Source organism: Mixophyes fleayi, chromosome 4 (assembly GCF_038048845.1).
Source record: "Mixophyes fleayi isolate aMixFle1 chromosome 4, aMixFle1.hap1, whole genome shotgun sequence".
NCBI lineage: Eukaryota > Metazoa > Chordata > Amphibia > Anura > Limnodynastidae > Mixophyes > Mixophyes fleayi.
In genome coordinates this window covers 260,661,630-260,688,683 of record NC_134405.1, presented here as the reverse complement: position 1 = coordinate 260,688,683, position 27,054 = coordinate 260,661,630, and the positions used below count along the sequence as shown (strand labels likewise).

General features: G+C 40.1%; 1 protein-coding gene across 3 annotated transcripts in view; it reads right to left on the bottom strand.

Annotated features, from left to right (window-relative positions):
• The window catches only part of NR3C1 (nuclear receptor subfamily 3 group C member 1), a 143,388-nt gene that overhangs the window by 23,359 nt on the left and 92,975 nt on the right, over nucleotides 1–27,054 (bottom strand). For all 3 annotated transcript variants that reach the window (XM_075209685.1, XM_075209683.1, XM_075209682.1), the window contains exons 5-6: nucleotides 6,082–6,360; nucleotides 4,153–4,297 (exon numbers count right to left, since the gene is read on the bottom strand). In XM_075209685.1, the coding sequence (XP_075065786.1) occupies nucleotides 4,153–4,297; nucleotides 6,082–6,360 (424 nt within the window). The remainder of the gene's footprint in view (nucleotides 1–4,152; nucleotides 4,298–6,081; nucleotides 6,361–27,054) is intronic.

Sequence of the window (27,054 nt, the reverse complement as noted above, 5' to 3'; positions counted from 1 at the left end):
GAAGTATCAGAGGATTGTCGTGGATCGGTTGGAAATTTATACACACTACACATTGGAAAGGAGATTGGAACGAAAATATTGAACGGTACGACCAACCAAATGAGGCGACAATCATCCATTTGGGCAGACTTTCGACCATCATGTCACTACACACACTGACCCGACTTTCGAACGAGTGGTCGTATGTCGGCTGGTTGGGCCGATTATTGGATAAAAACCCTGTAGTGTGTACCCAGCTTCAGTACTAGCAGAGGCCAAGTATCCCAGAACAACAAGTGCAACCCACACCACCCAAATAAAAACAAACTTTTTATGGTATCTTTTAAACATAATACAAATAATGTACCTGCTTTTAGCATTAATAATCAACTCAATGAGAAGCTGCAACAATAATGTAGATGGGATGCCCTGCTGTGTCTAGGTAAGTGAGCCTCAAGAGATTTTCAAGTAGTAACATACACATTGACATTTTACAACAGCAAAAAAATAATCAATCCTGTGAGGTCTCTTTAATTAATATCACACATTCCATCTGGGGCATTACCATTACAACTGTGATGCTGTATTGCTCAAAATAAGTTTACTGTACAGCTTGATTTTTCGAAGGAGAAAACAAAACTCTTTAAAAGGGATTGCTGTTTGAACTATAGAATACTGCAAATATCACCTCATTCACAAAACTGGAGTTAATGCCTGTATTTAGGGCAGGCGCGGGCTGGGAGAGGGATGGCCGGGGGGCACACAGACGGCCGCATGAAACGGGATTACATCAGATGCGGCCGCCTGTGCTGCCGGTGAAAATGTGCTATGTTGCACCCGGGGGGCGGCCGGCCTACCCCCGGCCCTAAAAACGGTCTGACCGAGCGGCCCGGAGGGCCGCTGCCCCCCGGGCCAGCCAGCCCCTAATTTAGGGAAAAGCTGTAGCTGGATGTGTGCAAAGTGTCTATTGCAGGAGAACTTAATCCTAGCTGACACAATTATTTAACCTAAACTGACAATGGAGGCAGGAATGGGGTACACAGTGGCAAGAATTGAGGAAGTGCTGTAGTGCTTTTTCAATGTGACCTGAGCTGACACAGTAAGCTCATTTAATAACTAGTGTAAAGGTGTGGAATTACAATTGGCTTAATAAATGTTGTGCTGAATTAAAAGAAATATATTTGTTTTGTATTTTATGAGACTATGTCTTTAATTCTACTGACTATATTAAAAATGGCAACATGTCACTGGTACAACTGCTGATTAAACAACAAGTTTAGATGACGCTGGACCTCTCTATAGACAATAGTGGAAACAGTAACACATACAGACTGTAAAAAAAAAGTAGCTTACAAATGTATTGATAACTTGAATTATGCAATACAAAGCAATAGCCGTACCATTGCTTTAATCAATGGAAACTGAGTTATCAAGCAGGTCGGTAGAAGAGTTGGCAGCATGGGCAACTGGCCACTTAATGGGAACCCCGTAAGTCAGTGGATCCCAAACTTTCTCAATTCGAGGCACCCTTAGGGTCTCCATAATTTTTTTTAACGCACCCCTAAGCCAAAATAATTGCCAAGTAGGCCCCCGCATTGCTTAACACCGGTCCTGGCACCCCTGTGAGTTCGCCGCGGCAACCCAGGGAGCTGTGGAGCATAGTTTGGGAACCAATGCCATAAGTAACAAACTGATTAATGTGAACAAATATTAAAGGAACGTGTCCTCACACACACAATCTCCTGTGACTGAACCCTTTTGGCCAGTATGCATCATGTTACAATTCCTTCTAATTTCCCACTTCATACAACTATTACACAATGCAGTGCTAATAAGTACATTTTGGCCATAAGATATGTTGGAAACTCTGTCAACTTTAATCATCATGGATATTTCAAAGAAAAAAAAGTTACTGGTACGGAGCTTGAAGAAGCAGGACTGCCTCTGAAAACTGGGGAGAAATATCAGCTATATACACAATTTAAAATTTTATTTTGAAAGTATGTTTCAGTCTGTTGGAAGAACATTGTCAATTTGGTGGCATCCAAGCAGCTAAACTAGTGCTCCAGACATACCACTTATTATACTGTGAAAATGAGCTAGACACTTAGTCATTAAGTGCATGTGGTAGGTCATTAGGAGAATGCAAGGCCACACACCTTCTGATGGTGGTCTGGAATGGGAGTAACTGTACAAGATATGCATTTTTTTTTTTAACACTGAAAACTCCTGTAATATGGTTCTTAAAAGTTATGCCAGGTGATAGGACTGTCTTTTATATTCACAGATTATTATGAAAAGCCTTTAACTAAATTGTGTGAAAAAGCATGGAAAATTATTTAATGCATAATGAAAACGTTACTATTTTCTTATCAGCATGAAAAAAATTATGTTTACTGGGTCATACTGTATTTGTGCCAAAAATAATTACTCTCCTGACCTTGAGACATTGACTTTACAGTGGGGAGTATCAAATTCACATTACTGTAAAGTAATTTGCCAAGTAATGAATGCAGACATGGTTTTCCATTATTTACAAAGCTCAGTCTATGCAAAGAAGCCTAAAATGTTCTGTGCCACATGCAGGAAAAATTTCTAAACACTGATGGAAAAGTTATGTCACTCTAGATCTCACTGTACATCTTCCATTACTCAATCAAACATGTAGCTGGTCTGTAGAAGGTGGTCAATGGCTTAGTTCTTTTATTCTTTAACAGTTATATATTTTTTGCCTGCTTGGGTCAGGGGAGGGCTGGCAAATTTTAGCCCAGGGGCAAGAATCAGCTCAGCAGCTTATTTTAAATGGAAAAAAATGCAGGTGGCCCAGCCCTAGGTAGTCCGCTATGGGAAATCTAAAGTGCTTCCACAACTATAACCTGAAACGAAGTGTCTTGCAATAACAAATGATCAAACATACCAATGCATGACAAGACTGATCTGCAAGCACAATAATGCTTAGCAAACATAAGATATTTGTTTTTCTGTAAATATCTAATAATTTTTCTCTAGTAAGTTCATCTGACCAGGTAGCCAGTCTCAAATATGTGATCTAATATGCCCATTAAAAATTCACTAAAACAAAAAATCTCACCTACTATTACTCAGCCACTAAGAACAGTCACAAGTATATATGTAAATGTTTCTACAGCATTCGATAATGGAAGATATTTCAGATAAATTTGTAATCATAAGGGGAAATCTTTTTCTACAGACAGTGGACTTCCTGTTAGGAAGAGCCTTAGCAAAGTCAAACAGCTAACTGTCAAGGTATAGGAACTTTTGCTTGCATATTTGTGATTGTTGGTAGCAGCTCTATTCTATAAATCAACTTGTCTGTTAGGCTTAGTAATATTTTTAAATAGATTTAGCATGTGTTTTATTTCTATACACAGACAAATAAAAATTAGCAACAATGTTTTACAAATCATGTAATTATTAATTTGGGTATGCAGCTCTTATTAATGTTCACATTGCATCCCACAGCATTGTTCTGGTGTGAGGCATACTGTTAATATAGTAAAAGCTGTGACTACAAAACTAAAGTGGTACAGTTATCACTTTCCAGCAATGACTGAGTGCCAACCTGGAATTATCAGCATTTCAGCACTGACCTCAGCACTTTTATCTCCTCATTGGGAGCAGTTATTGGCATTCTGAATACGCTGAATAGAAACGTTAAGATTGGTATTGGATAGGGGAGCACGAGAACTTTTCTTAATAACCTACAGCAGTTCAAAATCTTAACCCTACATTAGACCAGTTTATTGGGCCAGAAATACTAAAAGTTCAATATATAAAGAATGCCCTATTGATTTATGCCATAATTGTAGTCTATGCATTCTAGAGCTGTAAGTGACAATTTGCCAATCACACTTTTCTGCAACAGTTTCACAAGCTGTCATGATGTGCTCATGAAATGTCTAAGATATAATTTTATAACTCTTTTAAATAAGCAGTTACAGAATCTGTGAAATTACTGATAAGGAATTACCAAAAATATCATAATAAAATAGTCAATGTTTCTATTGATGCAAATTTTAGAAGTATCATAACAGATCTTTTAATGCATACTACTTTGTTACTGCACATCCATCAGGTATGTTCTTAAATAAGCTCAAATAAATACTAATTTCCCAATACAGTTTAAGGGAGTTCAAATAGTATACTACTCACTCGTCAATGACAAGATCTGGGGCAAAAAACAGCACACTCCCATTGGATTGCTTGTAAGACCTCCATCCGAGGGCAAACACCACCAGAAACATCCACGAGTACTGGAGAAGGGTCATTTGGTCATCCAGGTGCAGATTTCTGAAACCTGATAACAATACAACAGTGAGAAAAATGTGCTTCCACAGACATCAGCCCACCTACATACCCCTCTACTGTCAACATAACAAACATACTAATAAGCCATCCTCAGCTTCCTAGAATATAGTAGGATCGTATAGTAGTACTTCAGGCATGGATTATATCTGATTATTATTATAATTAAAGTTTTGTTTTTTGTTTTTAGAAAACACCAGATATATTCTATAGTGTCTGCAGATTACAAACTACAAATAACTTACATTTAAAAACAGTCACAGTTACGATTTTACCTAAACACATGGTAAGCAATGCAATATACAGGCCTGCCCATGAGTACATTTCTAATCATAACTGTACCACTGAATGAATGAAACGTTCCAGGCCTCCTTGCAGCCTTGGGCCCAGGCTACAGTCACCAGACATACTCATTTTATGCTGCCCTTCAGTGTATGCATGCAAAGTAAAAAGTCAGATTTCTGACATTTGTCAGGTAGTAAATTATTAGCATCAGAGTGAAAATTTTTATAATTTTATTTAATTTTTTCAAATAGCAATTTATAAAACGGAAACATTTTCCAGAAGGCTGATGCCTTGTAAGCATGGTTGCTATTTGAAAGCACTGGATGTGTTGTCTTAAAGCTTAATAAACACTCTTTCATTTGGATATAAAATGAATGTAAGAGTGTGGACCTGTGGGCCCACACACTTTGTGTATTCACATCAAGTCAGTTTTGATGTTGGCTGCATTGTTCAGAAGCATTAATATTTGGGTCATAGGACGATATGCTGTAGGGCAACACTGAGCCACGTTAATGAAAAGTCCTAAGGATTAATAAAATCTTTACATCATTTTTAAGGAAAAAAATATAATTGTACATTGAAATTCAGAAATCAAATATTGTTTTTACAGAGAGTTTTCTTCCAGCAGACAAGAGTACGTTACCTTTACAACTACTGCTGCACAGCCTACACAGCAAACAGCAGCACTGCCCAGGATGCAGAAGAGAATACTATAAGTATCTTAATTATGGAGAGCAGAGCATGTATTTCCTATCATAAATAAATATCTCAATTTGCCTCTGAGAAAATAGATCTATAAGTTGTCATAGATTTTAACAGCATGTGTTTTTATTCAGATGCAAAGAAAATGATCAAAAGTAATGCAGCCAATTGAATTTCCCCCAAAGAGCTAATAAGAGGCATTATATAAAAGACGACATATTTACAAGTACATAAAATCATTCTAAGGGGCAGATTTTGGCACTTTGGTCTAGGATTAACGTGGCGTTAGTACGATTACCTTTAACACGGTAATTTTTACCCAGATTTTTACTTGTGGCCCCGAGAGGTGTGAGAAAAAAAAATCAGTGTTAAAATAACCGTACTAACGGTAATATTGCGCACTTTTACCGTACAAATGATAGTGTGCGCTATTCCTAGCATAATGTGGCTGAATTGAATCGGCCCCTAAAGATAGCTGCTGTCTGACTGGCAGAGATTTTAAAATTGGGTGTGGCTAAAGTTACCCCAAGATTTAACTTCAAAATTTGTGAACACAGAGTTGAGGAAGTTCAATTTTAGAATGTTAGTCATATAATTAGTTATAGAATGTGGTATAATTAATTGGAAGTTAATGGCACCAAAAAAACAAGTCATTTGCCAAGTTTTTAAATTTGGCCACATGTAAACACTCAGTACACACATATAAACACCGTACACCTAATTAGGCTGAGGTGGCCTTAAGGGAGCAAAACACTATAAAACAGTAATTTGATAAACAAGTTTCATTACCTGGTATTGACTTTGCCCATTTCACAACAGATACCACTTGGCGTCCACCTAGCATGTTCAGAGAGGACATGAGTCGCCAGGCTGTTTCAGGTAATGTGCCGTCATACCCCGAATACAGCACCTCAGGTTCAATAGCCTCCAATAAGGAGATCAGCGTGGGCGTAAGTTGTGCCACAGATGCCGGGACTATGGTCTTATTCATCGAACTTTCTGGAAGATCACGTACTGCTGTTGTGTTAGACTGCTGAATTCCCTTTATCTTCTTCTTCGTTTTGCGTGCTAGGAAATGAAATGCAAATATATTTTAGCTTCATTTTTTCATAGTTTTTTAAATTTGACCAATGGATAATGTTACTTTATTGTCATCCACACACTACTCAAACCCACAATATATTCCTACATTTCTCAGAAAAGTCATCCTTACCACAGAGATTATTTTGATATTATTTAATCAGTGAAAAGATTATGTAAAAGGCCTAAAAAATAGCCACCTGTACAGAATTTTACTTAAGTACATTTTAAGCTTTTTATAAATGGGAAGAATTATTCTACAAAAAAGAAAAAAACTACTGTCCTACTCACTGTTATCACTATATAAACTAGGGATAAATGTTGGGTATAATGCTCTATAGATCCTTCTCTTAGAATGCAGGTGAGGTGTGTAAAAACATAAATAAATACAAGTTTTATTTCTCTATTTTGTTTCATTTTTTGGACAAGAAATTCAATACTACAGAGACTGATATGGACAGATTCAGTTAATAGATTCCTCACTCCTCCCCTACAGCATTGAAACAACCGACACTAGTGCAGGTTCTCAAAACATGGGTCTCAAAACGTTTCAAACACACAACATTTTAAAATACAGTTAGACTGAAAAATAATTTCTGTGTTTGTGTCTATAATCCAGGCTTGGACAATATGTGGTCTTCCAGACATTGTGAAACTACAAGTCCCAGAATGCTTTGCCATCCAATAGCTGACAAAGCATTCTGGGGCTTGTAGTTTCTCAACCTGTAAGACTTACAGGTTATCCAAGCCTGATTATATATTACATACACATATATATTACATACACACTTTATTACTGCTTGACTAAATTCTAAAATGTTGTTTGCCACTCAATCAAGACATCATGTTTTCTTATATCCAAAGGAAATCTCTCCAAGTAAAAACAGAATTGAAACATATGGAATAATTAGGTATCTAAGCACACAATACTGGATGCAAACCTATTGTGTTCTTTACCATGGTAACCAGTGAAGAGACCCTGATGATGTTATCCATTATTGAAGTTTGATTATCAACAGTGTAGCTTCTAAATACTAAATACGGAATTCAATTACTACATGAGTCAGATCAGTTTAGGTTTAGATCTGTTTACAATATCATTATAATATAGATTTTAAAATCGACCAAAAGAAATTACATATTTTATATATTTTTTTTTTTTAACAGTTTCCCCACCTAGCATTGCAAGGCATTCCCCAAATGGGGAGGTCCTGGGCATTGGACTGATGGTAGTTGGAGGGGAGAAAGATTTAACAATAGATATTTCATTTGATTAGTCACTGCCTTTTTAACATACAAAATACATGCTGCAAGTCTGGAAAGATGCAGCATAAATTGCACACGGTCAATAAATCTTTCAATGATTAAGAGACTCTAAACCTTTTTTCTTTTTGCTCACTTCTGTATATACATATTTAGGAATTATTGTATTAAGATTTTTTATTTGTTTTAGAACTTTACCAAGTTTTTAGGATTGTGATAGTAAAACCATTTTATTCAATTCCAGAATTTGATTTATTTGCCCCAGAAACCCTTTATCTCCCCAGAGAGCTCTGCTGCCTATCAACTGTGGTGCGATAATGCTCTTACTGTTGAATCAATTGGTAGTGTGGCCCAATCTTATGCAACATAACTAGTAACAGTGGGTAGTGGGGTTAGAGTGTAATCAGGTCCAGAAGGGACCAAAACTATGACAATGAGAAGGCAACGTGGTGGGAGACAGTTTCACAAGTCTGAATTTAGCATTCACAAAGTGATAAAGCTGTCAACATTTACTTTTCCCTGTGGTGGACACAAGCACAGAACATTTTTGAGGTTAGTGTCCCCTTACTGCCATGGGCTTTTATCAGCAATCATAGATAGCTTACATAAATCAGTATTGAGAACAGTAAGGTGTGTCAAAGTCGTATAATTGGATGAACGAAACTATATTGGTTAATATTGCTTTATCGTGCAATTGCGATCAGTATGCCACGTAACACGTGGCATGGCGTGATCACACGGTAAAATACGCACGCACACACTCTCTAATTTAGTTATTAATATTATTTCATTATAATGGTTCCATTCCCCAGTGACTTATGAGCAGATGGTATTTAGTAATATATATATATATATATATGTATATTAAGGTTATATGTACACTTTAGTGATACTTAAGGTTCAGGTTACAGGAAACATGTCATGTTTAGCATCATTTTAATCCCCTATTCATCCGCAGTTGTCTGATTCATTCACCGAACGGATCGCACATTGCATACTCTAGCTAGCGATGTTAGGGAATAAGTGTTTAAAATTTTACTGACTGTGTATTGTGAATAGACTAACAAACTTGTTTCTGGGCGGGAGAATCACCTGGAATGTTGAACCTCCCCCACCCTTGGAGGGGGTTGTTTGAACTATCCCATGACCTGTTTACACTGGACCCTCCTGAAGCCTGGACCTATAGAAGCAAGCCATATCATCTGCATTGTTTTCTCTGTAACACTGAGTGTATATAATACAGTTTTGCTGGTACTGGCTTCAGTCATTCTCTGACCACAGTCTTCTGGGCTGAAGTACTGTAAGCTGGTACCAGCGGAGCGCAGCAAAGGGCGCGGCGGTATGTATGTATATATTTGGTATCGGCTGTACTGTATTATAATTATATATTGAACTGCTAAATAAATTGTCGCTTAAACAATGCTTATTGGAAAACAATAAAATTACTTTAATAATAGGTGCCTTTCAAATAAACCTGACCTGTATAACTGGCCCATCCATGTGCATTTTTATGGAATTCTTAAAAAGGCTGCTGCACCTAAAATGTAAACATGACTACCAGGTCTTGTATACAATACTGAAAAAGTTATTTTATATAATGTTCTTCATAATAAAAAATAAAATAAAAGAGAAGCAAGCAATTTCAGCAGGTAATATGTATGATAACAGGGGCCAATAGCTTGTCATTAAGTAAATATCAAGGTTTAATGCAATGTGTAATAATTTAATTAATTTCTAGGGATCATGACAGTGTACATACACATTTGTGAAGGTTTAAAGGATGAACCTGTATTTTAGTTTGAGAGGTCATAATTTTAGTAATTCATTATACATAGTGCTGGAGTTTTCCCCCCCGTTGTTCTTTATACAATAGTGCTGAAACTAATAGACATTATGAAAGTAGAGTTAGAAATAAAATATATATGTATAGAATGGCCACTATATGTATAGAAAGTATGGCAAAATAAGGGTAAACTTGTAAAAGAAATGCAGAACAAGAAGTGAACCACTTGTTATGAGGAGGAGTGACTTGGCTCACAGAGCGCAGAGACCCGCCCCTTGTCCCACTACTGGAGCAAGTCTCCCTCCACACCTTCTTTCTGAACAATGAGAATCAGCTGCTTGAGACAGATTCTTGACGAGAGCATGGCAGTGTCAGTGGGAGTATCAGGGAATCCTAACAGTGCTGGTTTTCCAGATGACAAGTGAAATAAATTATACCACCTGTGGATCTGTTACAATGTATTAATCAGTAATGAATACACCTGCGCTCTAGCAAGGAGATATGGAAAACCTGCACTGTTAGGGCTCCCTGATGACTGGATTTGGAAAATACTGATTTAAGCAGCAAATTGGGGTCCGATATAGTCACCAGAACTAAAAGAGAGACTTCCACTATAACCCTTTTCGAGGTCTGCAAGGAGCGACAACAAGCAAGGGTCATGTTTTGGAATTGTCCCAGTCAGTCGCACAGGATGCAGATTGCGACTAAACTGAAATCTTCTGGACAGGTAAGTGGCGCCAAAACTTAAAAGAACTACTTCAAAAGTCTCTGTTCTCACACACAATGTCCTGGCTGGGTGAAATATTGCTACTCATACAATAGGCGTAGCTAACTGGATTAGGAGATAAAGGCAAATTACTGTAAACCCTAGAGTCCGCTACTCTACAGAACTCATTACTGAACTGCATTTTAATGGAAATTACCCTAATCTGAACCAAAGTGAATTTAAAGATCCATAAAAAGAGTTAAAGAAGCAAGGGATAAGTGACAGGAACATGTATCTAATGTACACACAATTAATAATTGACTGCTACATAGCTAGCTGTTGTTAATTGATAATAGAGATTGTTAATACTTGTGGATAAAAACCATAGTTGCTCCGCAGATAATTGGTGGAAGAGAGCATCAATATTAAGGTTACAATTTTAATTAGTAATTTATTGTCACAACTATAAAAAAAATATTGTTGCAATTGTATTAACAATTCACAATTTTAATCATGAATTTATTTAATGTTTATTTCAGATGCACCTATAAATTGCCATGTGACCTTCACCAATCTCTATATGGGCACCCATAATAAAAGCCTCTCTCTTTAAAGCAACCTGTTCACTGGGGTCTCTCCTCTTTCTGTGTTGGGGTCAGCGGGATTCTCTTTCTAGCAGAGCATCAGACTGGGAGTATTACAATTACATAGAGTCCATCCTGCATATATGCATTTAAATTAATGTAATGCAGAAGTTATAGATGGAGTCTACTTTGTAGCTTAGCATGACATGTAAGTGTGGACAAGCCCCCCCCCACCCCCATAAAAAAACAATAACAATATATGAACTGAGGAGACCATGTGTTACCTTTTAGCCAATAATCCCAAAACCACAGTAAAACACTTATTAGTGATGTTTTACTATATTAACAATTTTATTTTAACTTAACCAGCCAGGAAGCCACTAAAAACAAAATATATTAATAAGTACAAAAAAAAAAAGAAACATGGGTTCTTAAAATGACTGGCAGATTAACAGCCCTGGCCTGGAAAAGTTAAACATTATTTGCTTCAAGGAGTATTCAGTAAAATAATGGGAGTTTAGACACTTGTGTGCAGTATTTTAGGATACAGTCTTTCTTTAATCTGTTCTCAGCTTTGAAACAGAAACAATGCAGTCATTGTGTATTAGTAAACATTTTGCAACCTGAGGATGGATAGCATTGCTGCTAGTGCAAAGCAGTCTTTAATCAGATCCTTAAGGATCAGCAATCCTGAGACGTATTCTCCAGAACAATACTTCTAATTTACCAGAAATTAATACTTACTCATATTTTCTAGCAAACAAATTAATTAAGTTGCTCCTTCTTTATGAAAGTATTTATTACCTTGCCATTTTATGTGACAAGGTCAGACAAACAAAAAGGAGTAGAATTACTTGTTTTACTGTACAGTATATATTATTTCTCCATTCAATAAAACTTCAATAAGATAATGAAAACTGTTAGGACTGTTTTTTCGCTACTTTACAGTGGCAAATAAGCAACAATTACACAAGACAAGTCTCTTCTGGGAAATGTCATTTACATTCTCGCAATTTCAGTTAATGCTTTACTCACTGAATAGTTTGACTATAGATGAGATTTTGTCTTGGCATTGATTCATGTTCTCAGACAGCTTTACACCTACTGGGTTCATTAGTGTAAGATTGGGGTTTGCGGCTCAATGGGGCTGATTCAATTAGCCATGAAGTTACTACGGGCTATGTTACTGATTCCAGGTAATGATTCTCACTCATTTTTACCCACACCTCATTGAGAGCACAGTTTTCACTAAAGTAGTTGCTGTTAATGCTCAGAGAAACATAACCTAATTGAATTGGACTCAAAGAGCTGCTACCTGAATATTATTTCTCAGAAGTGGTTTCTTCTGAATAAAAGTTGATTATTTACTAGGAAGCAATTTAAAATGCTCTTTAATTATTTACATTGTGTCAAGTCAGACTGCCTATATAGCACTTCACATGCTGAGCAGACTACACTGGTGAAGCTCAAAAAGGGTAGAATTATATGTTGCAAGGCAGAATTCAGTCTAAGCTTTTACCCATCTTACATTCTAAATACTACGCAGTTAGTAGAACCTTGACCCAGTAAGTATTTCTTATACCATCCTCACTGCCTGTTTTTTCACCTGTCACACCTAAATTCTTGAGAATATGGGGCATCATTTTGGGCACCTAATTGTATGAAAGAACTTGAGAAGGTTCAGACCCCGACACCCAGATTAACAAGGGAATGGAAGGGTTACATTGCTGAAGGCTTATTTACTTTTGGGGAAAAAAAAGTGTCTTAGAGGCGAATTAAGGTATAAACACATATCAATGGTTTAAACAAAGATTTGCCTAATTAACTAAAGACAGTTTCACCATAAGTATATTAAGCTGTGGAATATCCTAACATACAAGGCTGTGATGGCAAAGTAACAGAATATAAAAATGGACCAGAAGCCTTTGTTACATGAAATAGCACAAATATCTATATATTATTAGGAATGATTGATCCAGGGAATTTATCCCAATGCCATTGTTTTGGTCAGGAATGAACTTCTCCCATCCACGCGAGAATTAGAACTTATGTAAGGTAGAACTTGCTATACCAGTGTCTTTCTGAACTTTACAAACTATGTAGGTTACCCCTTTTAGTCTGTTGAAAATGGCTCTTTCTTGACTCCGTGACCAACTCTTTTGAGAATGAAAAAGAGATAACACCAGGTTTATTATTCACTATTTCTTTAATTGTTTTTTGAATGCTATATAGCTGAAAAGGCTGATCTGTATATTAGGTTAGATTTATTTAACGAGTCAATATTTAAGCACTGTTGCAGTTTGAGACAGATTTTAGAGAAACGGAGACATTTTGTTTTTCTGCAAACCATTTAATTATTGATAGAGGTAGCTGTATTTTTTTTTCATTGTCAGTGACACTATTACATATATGCCAATATCATTACAAATTTGTTGTTGCATAGTTTTTAAGCATATTTCATACAACATTTAGATATTAGAATACATTTCTACATGTATTTACATATATTTCAGTGTGTTCTTCCAGTGTTAACTGGATTCTGGCTACAACACAAGTCCTTGTTTTAAATAAGAAAATATGTAAAATTTTAAGTGTTCATTTGTTGCTAGATGATGAAAAATGCAGATGCTCAGCAGTGTAGTGAGATATCATATAACTGTGAACGTATGAGCACATGGCTCTGATAAGCCTGTAATCTAACCAACAACTCACAGGATTCAAACCTGGATCTGTCAACAACTAAACTGGGATTGTTATAACGTCGTAGATGTTCTGACAGTTCCTCTCTTGTAGTCCCCTCCTGCCATGTTATATAGTGGGGGTATTTTGTAGTTTGCACACAATATATGGAGGGGGAATTCAATTGGCCGCGTTCTTGCCGAAAGCAACACGGCCTGCGCACTATTACTGAAATTACGGTAATAGTGAGCATTATTATCATTAATACACTAATCTTCAACGCTGGTTTTTGCTCGCAGTTCAGGAAGCCGCGAGCAGAAATCAAGGTTAAAATTACTGTATTAACGGTAATAGATTTATGCCGGAATTGAACTATAGGAAATAATGGTTAATATACAAAAATCTAAAATGGTAGGTCTTTAATTGCAAAACGCCAACACTCCTGTGCCTCTTACATTCTTAAAAATGATGGAGGATAGTGCTGAATAATAATTGCAGCTCTAACAGCCAATATGGCTATTAGGTGGTCTGACATAAATGGAGCTTGGCGATGTGTGTACCATACACAAATGGGGCACCACAGAGTATGTGTCAGCCACTGCACATGCTCAGGAGAGCGCAACATGGCCCTTGCAATGATGAGTAGATACATATTGCTGGGCTCAACCCCAAAAATGTCAGTATGGGACCCATTGGCTTCTAGTTACTCTAGTTTCGCTCTTGGTAGAGGGAGCACTAAGTAAGCAGATGTTCCACAGTCACTTTAAAGAGCTTTTTACTTAAAGAGGGAGGGTTAAAGACTGCTGTTGGCAGCAGCTGCAACTGAAATCCATGACATTAGGGAAGTGGGCAGAGGCAGAAGTATGACCACGCTGGTCCATTTTTAATACTGTCTCCAGTCAGTGCTGTGGGATGTGGAGCACAAAGGAATAATGCAAGAGAAAAAGTCCAGGGTGCACAGATGGTTTTTTTTCTGCAAAATTATTTGAAATATATTTATTCTATTATAAACACTGGTATACTGAAATACAAAAAGCAGAAAGAAGCAAAAAAAACCCCAAAAAAACCCAACAAAACAAACTACAAAAGCTACTGTCCTGTGGAGCAGGCTACACAATTATGACTTAGGTGCTTGCGATATGCCAGAGAAGCACTGTGTTTCTTGCTTACTAAATTACGAATATTAACATGTAAGTAGCACAATTCTCCAAACGGTTCTTTATCGTGTGGCCTGAAAAAAAAAGAAATCCCTATAGTAGTCAGCAGTCAGAAACCTATTTTGCAGTAAACATAATCATTCACAACACGCAAAATAAATTTTAGCCTCAACCTCCTTAAAATGGTCCATAACTTAACCAAAAACAAATGTCTGCAGGAATTTACATTTTGTTGCAAACATAAGATTAAAGTGGCTTTTCTGATTTAATCTTTCTTACTGTAAATGGCCCATACTATCCACGAATAGGAACAACTGCCAGAGCATACAGTATACGCTCTTATAACTCTTGGAACTGGAAATACTGTACATATTTAATTTGGAAAACAGAACGGCTTTTCATCAGAGCCAATGGGGGATGATACAGTAAGACTGATATTTACTTTGGAAGGCAAGAGGAGAAGCAGTTTCCATGTGAGGCTTTACCCTGAAATACTCATACCAGATAAAGTATATACACTGCTGTGGGGATCTTGTTTATGCCAACTTCAAGCCAATCCAACACATTTTTAAGGGGGAAAAAATTATGTAATCCTTTTGCATAAATTCTATTTTCTCCTTCTCAAACCTTTCAGAACTTGGCAGAGGTAAACATCCCAAATCAGAATTAAACAAGACCATACTTGCACTAGCGTTCTGACTGACGCCCCTATAAGAGGCACAAATTGGGTTAGACTGAATGATTGCTGCCAGTGTGTGTTATTTTAACTTTTTCACTTTATCAAAATCTATGAACTGCATGCTCTACATAGCAAATATGTCTGTATTTAAAATTATATATAAATGAATAACACTGTAGTGTACGTATAGAAATGTTATTTAATTATTTGCAATAAAAAAATTCACATTCTATGGTGTCTGATTACTAAAAGTGAACTAGTAACACACCTACCAAGCTTGAGAAACTTATTAACTATTGGTGGGTAAGATTTTCTTTATGACTATGGTGGAAAAGCTCAATATTGAAATATTAAATGCAGTAACAACCTGTAGCTGATCTCCACCATGTTTGGGCTGACCAATCTAACGCATCCAAGACAAAGGATGAAATGAGCAGACACTCCACTCCCTTTAAAGCCTACGCCACGGCCAGCCATTGGAACTTGCACATTATCGTACAAAGTGTCATGTGAAAAACATAGCAGTGCACACTGGTATTTAACAATGCTGCCTTCCTGACCTTTAATAATACTTGATATATTTAAACATTTCTATCATTTCACCTGTCCCTTCCCTCCAATAGCAAAGATTTTAAGTGCTTAGAGTAATGTTTTGCGTTGTAGTCCATAAACTATTTAAATTACCCATCTTACTGATAATTGTATTCTTTTCTTTTGTGAAATAGGACCTTGGTAGCTGTATTATAACAATGCCACTGCAGAGCATTCTGGGTATCCCAATGAGGGCTAGATTCATAACTTGCTCCAAGATTAACACTACAGTCTTTAATTTTGTCACTCTCAACTGAAGCAATGTTCAACTGTAGAATCACATTAAAATCTGTTTTGAATTGGGGGGTTTTAACTCTGTTGAGATGTTGACAGTTAACCAGTGCAGATTATACAAATCCAGATATGCAGCGTATAGTCATCAGTATCATATAGATATACTCTTGTCTTTTCTGATTATAAAATACAAACAGACTCAATAAAGATGTACACGTAGACTGAAGGAAGGAAAGAGAAAATCCCTCTGTGAGGTGATAAAAGGTAATCTAAGGACATAAGAGTGCACAGCCAGTCTTTGTGCTATGTAAAATATGTCTATAAATACTGTGGTGAGCCGGTAAATGATGTTCTTTCATCTTGTAATGTGTTTTTTTTCCCCCCTCCTTTGTCATAAACTTGCATCAACTTCTTAGCGTCTGGCCACTGGCTTGGACTCCGAAATTCAATTCCTCAGTGGAATCTGTTGTACGTCAATCATTAAAATGCATTATGGTTAATGCTCATTCATATGCAAAAACATATTCTTCCTGTACAAAGTGGTACATGCTGCTCATTGCAAATCAGGCCACTTAGTTTTCTGTACATAATAAGAAACAATCTGTGAACAGGAAAGCGGCCACTGGAAAGATGAGAGAAGGCAAAGTGAAAGACTGCTCTTTAACCTATTTCCCTGTTGTGAAGATGACAGCACATTAACGACTCTGCAAATAGCTTTATCTTTTTCCATTTCCCGATAAGTATAATTCCTTTAAACACAGTCTCTTATGTTACATGCACTACAGGGTGTTTACCGATAGCTCCCACTAATATTGTTAATAGACCACTAAACATAAAATATATAAAATAGGAGCCGCATCGGTATTTCATCTACTTCCTGAGTCATGTCTCACAAACCGAAAAAAGCTGCCCAGCCGGCCATGTTTTCTCGCAAAGACAGAACACAAGCAAGTTCCTCCATGCTAGAAACTTCTTCTTCGCCGGCTTCGGACCATGAGGAGTCCCAATCCTCAAATGTAATTTGCTCCACACCAGAGCTGTTGAAAATAATTCAATCCACCATACAATCTGAGATGAGGGCGGTCATCCAGGACATTAAAGCCGAAGTCCTAGCTCTTGGCAATCGCACAGATTCTTTAGAACGCAAAGTGGATGATGTCTGTTCCCACCAACAATCAGTTGACCAACAACTCGCAGAAATGCGCCAATCTATCTCAGATATGCAAGATCACAACGAGGATGTGGAGAATCGTACAAGGCGCAACAACGTCTGCCTTAAAAATATCCCTGAGCTCATTGACGCCGATGCTCTGCCTAAATATTTAGAGGGTCTTCTCTGCCAATGCTTCCCTGGCACCCCTCCCTCCGACTTTCTACTGGACCGCGCTCACAGAGCTCTACGTGCCAAACCCCCTTCGGGCCAACCACCCAGGGACGTGGTGATGAGATTCCATTACTACACTATCAAAGAACAATTTATAGCCACGACACGCAATACTCCAGCTGTTTCCTATTCTGGTCATAACATCCAGATTTTTCAGGATTTAGCTCCCTCAACTTTAAGAAAACGCCGCAACCTGATCACCATCACAAAAGCCCTCAGAAATCATCGCATTCGATATCGATGGGGCTTTCCCTTTGCTCTCCAAGTAACTCATAATGGCTCCTCCCATAGGATTAAGACTCATGAGGAAGGTCTCACTATGCTGGAGAAGCTGGGCATCCCGATGACCCCTCCAACCCTGCCCGCAGACAGCTCTTCCGTCCCGCGAAGAGCCTCTTCACCTACTTGGTCTACAGCCTAATTCGCTTCTGGGTCTCCTCGCCAGGCTTCTACCCGTCTGCAGCAAGTATTGTTTGTGTGTATTCCTTCTGTTGCTTGTCCCTTTTTTCTTTTTCCTCTCCTTCTCTCTCTGCTTTCCAGTACAGGATCTTCGGACCCCCGGATCAACGCTGATCTAGATCCCGGATTCCCCTCAGAGGACTCGACTTAATAGTACTCATCTGTGTAAAATATATGTTTGATGTTCCTTGTCACTCCCAGCCAGTGATTATCTTTCTACTCAATAATTCTACAGGGTAGTGTACTCTGTGACTGACCTATGCATTTCAGTTGGGTCTGTCCCAACTTACACTACTTTGACAAGGTTATGACTCTGTTAGTTAACACACCCTGTTACCATTGTTTCCAATAACTCTTGTTTGATGTTTCGCATAATGTTTTCTCTTTTGTTAAAAGTCTGTTTAATAGTCCGTCATTGTAATGTTATTTGGAGTTCATGTTTACACAGTGAGTCCTCCCTAAGTTACACTATTTTGACAAGGGTATCCTAGATATTATTAATATTTATTTATAAGGCGCTACAAGGCATCCGCAGCGCCGTACAGAGACAAACAAAATCACAATACAATGGGAGACAGCACAGTACAGTAAACACAGCAACTCAGTACGCTCAATGCACAGCTAGAGAGGGCGGGGAAGGGGGAGGGAGGATCCGAAAATGACGGGGCCCAAGAAGGGGGGCGTGGAAGACAGGGAGACCCCCAGGGGGGAGGAGGGAGCGAAAGTGGATGTGGGGTGGAGGACCTTTGAGGAGGAGGGCTAAGTAGCTGGAGAGCAGAGTTAGAAGTGGTGGAAACAGGAGGAGAGATGGCCCTGCTCAGAGGAGCGTACAATCTAAGGGGAGGGGTGGACAGACAGAGAGACGCAGGGGAGAGAGGGAGAGTAGGGGGACAGAGGCAGAAGATAAGGTAGGAAATTAAGTGGGAGACAGAAAGGCTTTAAGAAAAAGGTGGGTTTTTAGGGCCCGTTTGAAGCTGGATAGATTAGGGGAAGTTCTGATGGAGGGAGGGAGCTTGTTCCAGTGGAGGGGGGCAGCGCGGGTGAAGTCTTGGATACGCGCGTGGGAGGAGGTTATAAGGGGGGAAGAGAGGCGACGGTCAGAGGCAGAACGGAGAGGGCGGGATGGAGCATGAATAGAGAGGAGGGTGGAGATGTAGGGTGCAGTGGAGTTGGCGAGGGCCTTGTAGGTGAGTGTGAGGAGCTTAAAGAGGATTCTGAAGGGGAATGGGAGCCAGTGAAGGGCTAGGTAGAGGGGGGAGACAAAAGAGGAGCGGCGAGAGAGGAAAATAAGCCTAGCTGCAGCGTTAAGGACGGATCGAAGGGGATCGAGATGAGAGTGGGGGAGGCCAGTGAGGAGGAGGTTGCAGTAGTCCAGGCGGGAGATGATCAGAGAGTGGATAAGGCATTTGGTGGCATCTTGGGAGAGGAAGGGCCGGATGCGAGCGATGTTGCGCAGCTGGAAGCGGCAGGATTTAGCAAGAGAGAGGATGTGGGGGCCAAAGGAGAGAGAGGAGTCGAGGATGACACCAAGGCAGCGAAGTTGGGGGACAGGGGAGATAGAGGTGTTGTCGACAGTGATGGAGAGGTCAGAAGGGGATGGGGTATGAGAGGGAGGAAAAACTATGAGCTCAGTTTTGGCAAGGTTAAGTTTGAGGAATCGAGAGGACATCCAGGAGGAGATGGCAGAGAGGCAGGCGGACACCCTAGAGAGGAGGGAGGGAGAGAGATCAGGAGAGGAGAGGTATAGTTGAGTGTCGTCAGCGTAAAGGTGGTAGCTGAAGCCGAAGGAGCTGATGAGTTCACCCAGGGAGGAGGTGTATAGAGAGAAGAGTAAGGGTCCCAGAACAGAGCCCTGAGGGACCCCGACTGGAAGGGTGGATGGGGGGGAGAGAGACCCAGAGGTGGTGACAGAGAAGGAACGGTGAGTAAGGTAAGAGGTGAACCAGGACAGGACTGGGCCGGAGAGGCCGAAAGACTGGAGGGTGTGAAGGAGGAGGGGGTGGTCAACGGTGTCAAAGGCTGCAGAGAGGTCAAGGAGGATGAGAAGGGAGAAGTGGCCCCTGGCTTTTGCAGAGAGGAGGTCATTGGTGACTTTAGCCAGGGCAGTTTCAGTGGAGTGGAGGGGGCGGAAACCAGACTGGAGAGGATCAAGGAGGGAGTATTAAGAAAGGTAGGAGGTGAGACGGCTGCAGACGAGCCTCTCAAGAATTTTGGAGGCAAATGGGAGAAGAGATATGGGGCGATAGTTCGAGAGAGAAGTGGAGTCGAGATTAGGTTTCTTAAGAATGGGGGATACGAGAGCATGTTTGAAGGAGGAGGGGAAGATGCCAGTGGAGAGGGAGAGATTAAAGAGGTGAGCGAGGTGGGAGCAGGTGGTGGGGTAGATAGGTTATTGTTACCCAATAACTGCCTTTAGATATGTCTGCTATTCTAGAGGTGTTGTTCGTCCTCTTAGACGCTGTTGATTTAAAACATGTTACTGTCGCCGTGTCCACTCGATTCTCAGATTTTCCCCTATACAAACCGTGAACCTCTAAAACGCACACATTTAATCTCTTCCTGACCTGACGAGAGACCCTCCCCAGTTGTATATAGTCATTAATCCACTTTTGCGATGTTGCCCGCTTCTCTGGATGTCCCCGCCATACTTCACTTTATTATATTAGACATGATTTTATGCCATTTCAAATGATATGTCATTGTCCGTATGGAGTTTCGGGATATATGTCTTCAGCCTCTCCTTGGACATGGCATCACCCCCAAAATGCCCCCTCAGATCACGATCCCTTCCCCAAGGTTCACCATACTTTCTCTCCTCTTCTAACTTGACAATTTTGTTAACTTGTTCTAGTCCTTGACTGTCACTTGGACTGCCAGTCACGACCCCCACGAACCCCATTGACACACAGGATGTGTCTTCCACATAGGTTTAAACCGGAGTCTGGGACTACCATCTCCGGTCCCTTCTCTTCCCCTTCCTCCCCCTTCATACTAACATCTCTTCTGATCCCCCCTCTATGCCTAGCTTGCAGACTTGCCTCATTAAGCTTTCCTTCTCTACACCCACCATGACTATCAAGATAATATCTTTAAATGTTAACGGTCTCAATGCCCCACAGAAATGCACCATGGCGCTCCAAGAATTAAAACGCCTGAAGGCTCACATAGTCCTCTTGCAGGAAACGCATTTCACACACTCGCACCCAAGCCTTACAAATAGAACCTTTCCGCACGCATTTTATTCCACCTCCCCTCGTAAAACTAGCGGTACTGCTATCCTAGTCCATCAGTCAGTTCCATTAACTGTACATTCTACAATAACAGATGACCAAGGCAGATATACAATACTGATTGGATCTATTTCCCAAACGCCCATAACCATAGCGACTCTCTATGCTCCTAATGTGGGACAGGGATCCTTCTTTTCAGATTTCTTCGCGAAACTTTTTCAGTCAGCTAAGGGACACGTCATTCTGGGTGGAGACTTCAATGTCACGTTGGATTCCAAGCTAGACCGCTCTCCTCCGTTACCCTCCTCCTTGCGGACCTCTAGAGACTCTCGTCATCTCTGCTCCCTAATAAAGCTGTATGATCTCTATGACTCTTGGCAGGTCTTGAACTCTTCTGCTCGCGCATACACACATTTCTCCGTCCCTCACAACGTCCATACACGCATTGACATGATTTTCACAGATAAATCTTCCACCTCCTCCCTGCGCTCTTCGGATATAATCCCAGTTACCTGGTCAGATCACGCGGCTGTCTCCCTTAATGTCGATATCCTTCCCGCAGTCCGCCCTCATCGGTCCTGGCGCATGCATGACACCCTTGTCACCAAACCGGAAAACTTACAGAAAGTGTCACAGGCAATCGAGGAGTTCAAGAACTTCAACTCCTCCCCGGATATCTCGCATTATGTTGTATGGAAGGCTCATAAAGCCACTATCCGAGGCCTCTTAATTCGCATGTCATCAGCCCAGAAAAAAGTTAATTTAGCTCGGATTCAAGATTTCGAATCTGAGCTTCTCTCCCTCACCAAGAAGCATCAACGCTACCCAAAACGCAAAACTTATCTCAGAATCCTGGCTGTAAAAGCTCAGCTACAGCAACTTTTGTCCACTAAAGCAGCCAACACCCTGAAATGGCTCCGCCAAAGATTCTACGAGAAAGGAAATAAAGCGGACACCCTCTTGGCTCGTAGTTTACGCACACAGAATTATTCATATTCTAGACGCCTCCTCCTGTAAGCAATTTGATCCACAGAAAATAGCTAACCGGTTCCAGGAATTTTACTCCAAACTGTACGACCTTCAATCTGACGCTGCCCCCCCTAGAGACCTCAGATCTCGTATTAAAACATTCTTAAATACTTGTGGTCTACCAGTGCTAAGCGTATCGCAATCTACCTCACTTAGTCAGGATATATCTGCTGACGAATTAAAACACGGTCAAATCTTTGAGAAATACCTCCGCCCCGGATGGTCTCACGGCCATATATTACAAAAAGTTGCTCCCTGTCCTTTCACCCATGCTCCTAGATCTTTTTAACTCGATCCTCAAGGGCCAAAAGTTTGACAGCGCCACCACCAGAGCCAATATAGTGGTGATCCCGAAGGAGGGTAAGGATCCTAGTCTGTGTGCAAGTTATCGCCCAATATCATTACTAAATACTGATTTGAAACTCTTCGCTAAGATTTTAGCAAACCACTTGGCCGGTGTGATCCCCTCCTTGGTCCACCCTGACCAGGTGGGTTTCATTCCCAACCGCCAGGCAGCCGATAACACAAGGAAAGTCATCAACTTAATCCATGCTTCAAATAAGCTTAAAACCCCGGCTCTGGTGCTCGCGCTCGACGCTGAAAAAGCCTTTGATCGGGTTTCATGGCCTTTCATGCGCGAGGTTCTCATAGCATCAAACATTCAAGGTCCCTTCCTCAATGGAATTGCCTCTCTCTACTTCAACCCCTCAGCAACGGTCCTGGCTAACGGATGTGCTTCTGCGGCTTTCTCAATTCGGAATGGTACCAGACAGGGATGCCCCCTCTCTCCCCTCCTCTTTGCCCTAATGATGGAACCTCTGGCCTCCAGGATTCGCCTCAACCCTAATATATCTGGTATTTCCACAGGTTTAAGATCGGCGAAACTAGCCCTGTACGCAGACGACGTCCTTCTAACCCTTACAAACCCTCATGTCTCTGTCCCGTCTGTTTTTGCTGAAATCAACGAGTACGGTCTTCTTTCAAACTTTAAAATCAACTCCGATAAGACTGAAGCTCTAGCCCTTAATCTCCATCCGAACACCCAAACTCACTTGCAAGACACCTTCAAATTTCACTGGCAACCCCATCACATTAAATACTTAGGTGTCAATCTCACCAAAACATATGATCGTCTATTTTCGGCCAACTTTCCCCCACTAGTATCCGCCCCGAAGCGCGATCTCAACTCCTGGTCCCCAAGGTATATTTCTTGGATTGGTAGAGTGGCTTCAGTTAAGATGAATATTCTACCAAGGATTCTTTACCTTTTCCAGACTCTCCCTGTACGTGTCCCATCACTCTTTCTGAAAGATCTCCAGGCAAGCATCTCACAATTTATATGGTCCGGCCGTCGTCCTAGAGTACGTCTCAAAGTTCTTTCGTCACGCCCGGAATGGTGGTTTGGGGCTACCGTGCCTCCATAAATACTACCTGGCGTCACACCTCACCCAAGCCGTTCTTTCTCATTCTCCCCCCCAAACTAGGCTTTGGGTCGACACAGAGGCTGACCTCCTCCAGATGCTATCTCCCAGTATTTTGTTCTGGCTAGACCCTAAGGACCTTCCTCCCCTGCTCTCCCTCCTCCCTACAGTTCGTTTCTCTATTGAAATATGGAGATATAGCACCCGCACTTTTAAACTCTTGTCTAATCCCAAGCGGATGTTCCCTCTATGGCATAACCCCTCTTTCCCTCCAGGGGTCAACCCGAAATCCTTCTCCCAATGGACAAAACAGAATATTTTGTTTCTTTCCGATATTGTCGCAATGGGTTTTTTTCCGACCTTTGCTGATCTTCGCAAGCGTTTCCATCTCTCGTCCTCCGTGTTTTACCAATATCTTCAAATTCGTCACATTTTCTCCTCCTTAATAGACCCTCGGGCTCCTCACAATCGTTCCCCCCTAGAAACCTTCTGTAAAAACAAAACGTCTTCTAAAGGCTTGATATCTACTTTCTATTCTCTACTATTGAAGCATAATCTGCCTGACAAGGAGACTCATGAGCTCCGCTGGGAGGAGGAGATGGCCGAGTCTCTAGATTCTGAGGAATGGACTGAGATACGCGAGGCAGTCGCCAACTCCTCCATCTGTACAAATATAAAAGAAAACTCCTACAAACTTTTGTTCTGGTGGTATTTAGTCCCATCCAGACTGAAAACAATCTATCCGGCATCTTCGGACCTCTGCTGGCGCAACTGTGGCCAGCGTGGCTCCCTGTCCCACATCTGGTGGAGCTGCCCGAAAATCATCCCCTTCTGGAAGGAGGTAGCTGACCTTATTTATAAAGTGTCTAATCTAAGATCTCCATTCCATCTTTCATACTTTCTCCTCCCTCGACTACCCCCTGACACCCACAAAATTATGTGGTTACTCCCGGCCCATATCCTGACCGCAGCCAGATGCTTAATAGCCAAGAAATGGAAACAATCAGAGAGCCCTTCTGTTTCAGAACTAATTCAAAGTGTTTGGCAAATACACAACCTAGAGCACATGACTAGTGTAGTTAATGATCGCCCTTACAAATTTCTCTCCACATGGCACAGGTGGCAAGATTACTTCTCTGCTACACCTTCCCCTTCTTAAAGAATGAAAACAACGTTACCTTAGTTATTGTCGGCGCTGAGTCTAGCTAGGTTCTGCTTCCCCTTCCTCCTTCTTCTTTGCTCTTCCCCTTACTAACATTCCCTCCTCCCCCCCCCCAAACTGTCTCCCCTCCATGTTCCACTTCCACTATTTCCTCTCCCTTTTCCCCTCTCCAGTTTCCCCTCATGGTACTCCGTATATCTCATAACCGTATCTCTGTCGACTCTCGTTTATCTGCATACTACTAATCCTATGGACCATTACGTTTGTGGTGGCCCCGAGTTCTATGCCTCACCTGTTTTGCAAACTCTTGTTGTTAATATTGTTATGAATTGTTTGAGCATAACAAATACTGTACCGTTTATCTTTGACAAAAATCTTAATAAAAATATATTTCAAAAAATAAATAAATAAAAAAAAATATATAAAATAGCTTCCAATATCAGTCACAAATATATATGTAAGTATTCCAGTATAGTATCAGAACAAAAGAAAGGTAACATGAAGCTGGGTGGAATATATTTTTCCTATGCACAATAGATTTAAGCTGTCACGTGGCAATATCAAGAGAGAAATCCCAAAAATTCACCATATATCACTGTGTGTGTAGCAATTACATTATTTTCAAAATGCCCTAATGTGATCTGGCCATTCGATAATCACACTGAATAAAATATATATATGCAGCCTGTATTTTACGTTCAATGTCATTTTTTGCATACTACTTTAAAGAAACAGCTACCAGCCCATGAGAGAATAAAACTATGCAGGCCCTTAATGTTACTCCTCCCCATCCTGCAGCAACATCACAGTGTGCCTTTCCTTTACCCTATGGACCTATCGTTGCTGAATCTAATTGGACATTCTGGATCAAGCTGCAGAAACTGAAGATGCTCCAATACAGAAGCTCACAGATAAACCAGCAACTGCAAAATGTCTGTATTTTTACAATTCTCTAACCACTTTCTATTGTATGTGCTGCACAAATGTAGTTGAAATGACTTATTTCACTGCACTTCAGTGCTTGCCATTCTTTTACATATCCCTTTACTGACTAAAATGGAATTTATTTATAAAATCTGTTCACAGGCTCACCCAATACCTCAAGCACCATTGACTTTCAGCGACAAGCTCACATTACTTCTCTCAATCAGAATGACTAATATGTACGAAAACCGTTTCATTCTCCCAATGTCACTTAATAAGGAACTAAAGAGACTCTACACTGTCACTTATTAAATGATTAAAACATTTCTAACAGGTAACCTGATTTTTAAAATTCTCAAACTGAAAAACTACATTTAATAAAATGCAAAACTAACCACAAAACAGAGAATCAGGGTGACAACTGGAGCAGACCTGCTTCCTTGTACAGCGCATTGTAAAGCACAGAGGAGCATTAACAGACCTCATTTACACAGGGGGCTTGTGTACATGAGACCTTAAAACAGTTGTGTGTGTGTGTATATATATATATATATATATATATATATATATATATAATTTGTCCATCCTGAGGTAAGTATAATATATTATTAAATATTGGATGCACACAAAGAAGGTGTTGACCATAATGTTTCAACACTGTCAAAAATAGAAGAACCCCTCTCTCTGCAGGTAGATTCCATAGTCAGCAATAGCTATAGAATTAAAATGATCACCTGCATTCCATAATACAATAAAAACTAGGCATAACTTTTTATTTCTTTACTTTCACTCTACTTTAAAACAGCCCGATCAGGTGCTTGCTACCTCAAGTGTAAGGATTAATCCGGTGTTAAAGGTAAAAGCATTTAGACGTTTGTGTAATGCTATACGATTACGGTAAATACTTACTAGGCATAATATAATACCACTGGTAATGCTGATATAGGATTGCCAAACATTAACTATGCGTAATGTATGTGGAAATTGAGATGTGGTATAAATACTGTATAAGAAATTATAATTTTTTTTTATAACAGCACCTTGCAATTGTTTTTTATAATGGAATACTGATCAATTTACGCTCCGTAAATTGGCTCCTGGATTTATTTACCCGCAGAAAGTAGTGCTCTAATGGATTCTTAAACTGATAATCATTTTTGAAATTCTGGATGGCACAACTTTATAGGTTATTATAAGTTCCTGAACCTGTACATCACTATTACGATATATTTATGTTAATAACAGTGCATATTATCATATGCTTAGATCACATAACAAGAACTTGGCTACACCATTTAAACCCCAGGCTTCCATGGCCACCGAATTGCTGGCGATTTGATTTAATGGTGCCACAATTGCTGTCCTTTCTCCCATCTGTTAACACAGATGGATCCAGC